Below are 4,275 nucleotides of genomic sequence, written 5' to 3'. Positions count from 1 at the left end.
AAGACATCTGGACATCTGGGTTTAAATAGAGGAAAAAGGCAAAGTGAGAGACAAAATTGAAATAAACCCAAGAATTGGGTAATGGATATAAGAAAAAAGAACAGAAAAAAATAATAGAATGGAAATGACACCCAGCCATACCCTATGTGCTTGAGCAAATGGAGCAGAAGTTACTGGAGCTGCCCATCCAAGCTCAGCCTAAATTACTCGAGCCATGAATATGAGTGAAAACAAAAGTTTCATGCTGTAAGACATTGCCACGGTACAGGGCTTTGTCATGTGACAATTCTGTAGTAGTAGATAATGGACACAATAACTTACATAAACTCTCTAAATATTAGTTTATTAGTAGTAAAATATGAATAATAGCAATGCCTCTGCATCAGTTTTCTATTGCTATATAATAAATCACCACAAATTATGCTGCTTAAAACAATAGTAAATTGTCATATCACAGTTCTACAGCTCTGCAGTCTGCTTAACTAGGTTCTCTGTTTAGAGTATGAAAAGGGCAAAATCAAGGTGTCAGCGGGGCTGGGCTCTTATTTTAAGACTGGGGAAGAATTCACTTCCAAGCTCTTTCAGGTTGCTGTCAGACTTTAGTTTCTTATGGCTATAAATGCAGGGTCCTGTTTTATTGCAGGCTGTCATCTGGGACCCTCTCTCTGTTCCTAGAGGCTCCTTGTGTTCCCTCTTATGTGACCCCCCTGTATTTCAAACCAGCAACTTCCCCACAAATCCACCATTAGTCTGTGAAAACTCTTTGCTTTTAAGTATTTATGAGATTAGATTAGGACCCACCGAGTAATCTCCTGTTAAATTAACTCAAAGTGAACTGATCAGTAACTTTAATTACATCTGTACAAGCCCAAGCATATTTCATCATATTCACAGCCCCATGGATTGGGATAGTAAATCTTGAGGAGGCAGGAAGTGAATTTTAAAATTATGCCTACCATACTTATTTTAAAAATAGCTAGGGAGAAAAGAGACTTTCTTTTCTAATTACATGTGCTATTTTTATAGTATGTGTACAATAGTTTTTATTTTTAACAATTTTTTGATGAAGTATGATGTCTGAATGGGCCATAGAAAGCAGCTGGGGTGAAATCTTAGAATGAAGTAGTATAGTCTAGAGCTGTGCTGTCCAAAACAGCAGCCTCTGGTTAGCTTGAGTCAGGATGTGTTTTAAGTATAAATTACATACTTGATATTAAAGAATTGGTAGCAAAAAAATGTAAAATATCTTATTCATGATTTTTATTTTGATTACATTTTGAAATGATAATATTCTGGATACAGTATATTAAATAAGATATATTTTTAAAATTAATTTTACATCTCTTCTTTTTATTCATTTTAATGTGGCTACTAGAAGATTTAAAATCACATTATATGGCTCAAATTATATTTCTACTGGATGGTGCCGGTCTAGAGAGAGTTTTTTCGTTTCTCCTTAGGTATCAATCATGTGGGCCAACATTAGCACTGCCCCTTTTCTACTGACTGGCTTTCCAGGTCTGGAGATATTTCATCCTTGGATTTCCATCTCCTTCTTTATCATATATCTCTCCATACTCCTTGGCAATGGTACCCTCCTCTTTCTCATCCGACAAGACCACACTCTTCATGAGCCCATGTACTACTTTCTGGCTCTATTGGCAGCCACAGACCTTGGAGTGACTTGGACAACAATGCCCACCGTGCTTGGTGTTCTATGGCTAGATCACAGGGACATAAGCCACGGAGCCTGCTTCTTCCAGGCTTATCTAATCCACTCACTCTCTGTAGTGGAGTCTGGAGTCTTGCTCGTCATGGCCTATGACCGTTTTATTGCCATCTGTAATCCCCTGAGATACACCTCTATTCTCACCAATGCTAAGGTGGTGAAGATAGGTCTAGGGGTACTAATGAGGGGATTTATGCTGATTGTGCCTATAATCATCACCCTCTCTGGATTCCCCTACTGCAGATCCCATGTCCTCTCCCATGCCTTCTGCCTGCATCAGGATGTGATCAAACTGGCCTGTGCTGACATCACTTTCAATAGACTCTATCCTATAGCCCTGGTCTCGTTAACTGGTTTCTTGGACTCTATGCTTATCCTTATCTCTTACATCCTAATCCTTAAGACTGTCATGGGAATTGCCTCAGGTAAGGAGCAGGCTAGGGCCCTAAATACTTGTGTTTCACACGTTAGTTGTGTTCTGGTTTTTTACGTCACTGTGACTGGGCTAACCCTCATTCATCGATTTGGGAAATATGTGCCACATGCAGTCCATATTATCATGAGCTATGTCTACTTTCTCTTCCCCCCATTTATGAATCCAATAATTTATAGCATTAAGACTAAGCAGATACAGAATGGTATCAACCGCCTTCTCTCTTTTCAAAGAATTTGAGCCTAACAATGATTTTGGTGGGAATCTCTCCATTGTAGAATGGATTTCTTAGGAGAATCAATTGTATGATGTTAATGTATCTCAAAATCAAAAGGACTGGCATTCTTATCATTTAAAAGATACAGAGTCATTTCTCTGATTTTCAGTGTCCCCACCCCAGCCCCAGGGGCATTGACTTTATTTCTATTGCTCTGTTTAATAGATTGATTTGCTTTATTTTGCCATTTTTCACTCTGTCAGAGTCACCTGTCTTCATGGCTACCTGAGGTTCATGATACTTGAAATGGTTGTAGAGTCTATACAAACATGGGAGAATGAGATAGGTTGATGGAGTTTCCCGAACTGTGTGGAAAACTATTCAATAATTTTCTGTATGTCTTACAGTATATCAGAGGTGATGAAGGGTCTTAGCCCTACTGGTACTGCATGGCGCTAGACTGAATCAGAAGCAGATGAAAGCAAGGTATTCAGACCAACAGAATTTTGCTGCCAATATAGCCAAGGGCCAAACAACTCAGATTCTAGCAGATGTCAGCATGGCTAGATGCCCACCAAGGATTAGCGAGAAGTCTCTGAGTTTATGAGATCTGGTGTCTGCCACCTAATAGGATGAGGGCTTCAAACAACCTATAATAAGATAAATTTCCATTTCGTGAACACCTGAGTTTTTGTTCTTTTTTTGGCAATTCGTTCTGTTCTGTGTTCTGTGTACCCTCTACATATGCTTAATGAAAAAGTAATTCAGTCACTAAGTTATTTTCATAACCACCTATGCAGAGACAACATTTTGTCTTTTGTATGGATTAAGGGTGGTGGTAGTAAAATAAACTGCTTTAAGAAAATATTGTAATGATATAGTCTTGAAATGAATAAGATCTTTAAAAAAGGTTCATTAGGGCCTCCCATGCATTTTATTCCTTGCAGAGGTCCAACAGTACCAAAATCTATATATCAGCAATATAGAAAGGAAAATTATATTTTATTAGTTCATCAAAGGTAAGTAGAGTTAGTGAAAATGATGCACATTAAACAAAACTATAGAAAATGTGTTGGCAAATGATATAAAATGTATTCAATCATCAATTAGTCTATTTTTTTAAATTAGAGGAGGAATTACATATCTCTATTTCTTTTTTTTACCAGTATCTTTGGAATGATTTCCTGTAATTAAAAGACTCTCTTGTAAAGGAATCTTTTTTGTTATTAAAAATAGTGATTTATAAAAATAACCTTTGAAAATCATTGTTTGCTCTCATTGTTAATTTACCCAGATATTTTTCTCTTTTTAATTGGATCTTTAGCCTTGGTTTTGTAAGAGGGAAGAGAGTGAGTAGATCGACTGACATGTGTAATCCATTCAGTGTAGAAATAAAAAACAGAATGTATAACAAGATCTTAAAAACAAGGTTTTCGTTTTGTTGATCTTCCGTATAATTCTCTTGTTCTCAATTTGGTTTAGTTCTGCTTTGAACCTAGTTATTTCTTTTATTCTACTAGGATTGGAATTGGTTTGCTCTTCCTTTTCAAATTCCTTGAGTTTATTTATTAGGTTGTCAATTTTCGAACTTTCTGTTTTTTGAATGTGAGCATTTGTTGCTATTAGTTTTCCTCTCAGGTATGCTTTTACTGTATCCCACAGGTTTTGACAGGTTGTTTCTCCGTTGTCATTTCTAAGAAGTTCTTGATTTCCCTCTGAATTTCCTCCTTGACCCAAGAGTTAGTCAACAATGGATTGTTTAATTTCCATGACTTTATGAGGTGGCGAGCATTTCTGTTGGAATTGAAGTCTAATTTTATATCACTATGGTCTGAGAAAGTACACGGTATAAACAAAAACAAGAGAAATACATGTATTAAAAAATCATAAAGCAAC

The 4,275-nt window shown here is 36.7% G+C and overlaps 1 protein-coding gene across 1 annotated transcript; it reads left to right on the top strand.

The window, feature by feature from the left end:
* Positions 1-1,469: 1,469 nt before the first annotated feature.
* On the top strand, positions 1,470-2,402 carry LOC105822046 (olfactory receptor 51B2-like). Its single transcript, XM_012658976.1, has one exon. The coding sequence runs from the start codon at positions 1,470-1,472 to the stop codon at positions 2,400-2,402; it is 933 nt and encodes a 310-aa protein (XP_012514430.1).
* Positions 2,403-4,275: the final 1,873 nt, after the last annotated feature.

This window comes from Propithecus coquereli, unplaced genomic scaffold, assembly GCF_000956105.1.
Source record: "Propithecus coquereli isolate 6110/MARCELLA unplaced genomic scaffold, Pcoq_1.0 Scaffold594, whole genome shotgun sequence".
NCBI classification, from domain to species: domain Eukaryota; kingdom Metazoa; phylum Chordata; class Mammalia; order Primates; family Indriidae; genus Propithecus; species Propithecus coquereli.
The sequence above is the reverse complement of the archived record's forward strand: the minus strand, read 5'-3'. Positions and strand labels throughout refer to the sequence as shown.

Bases quoted from the DNA above. Each gene is read 5' to 3' on its own strand.
- LOC105822046 (XM_012658976.1), top strand. From the start codon at position 1,470: ATGTGGGCCAACATTAGCACTGCCCCTTTTCTACTGACTGGCTTTCCA.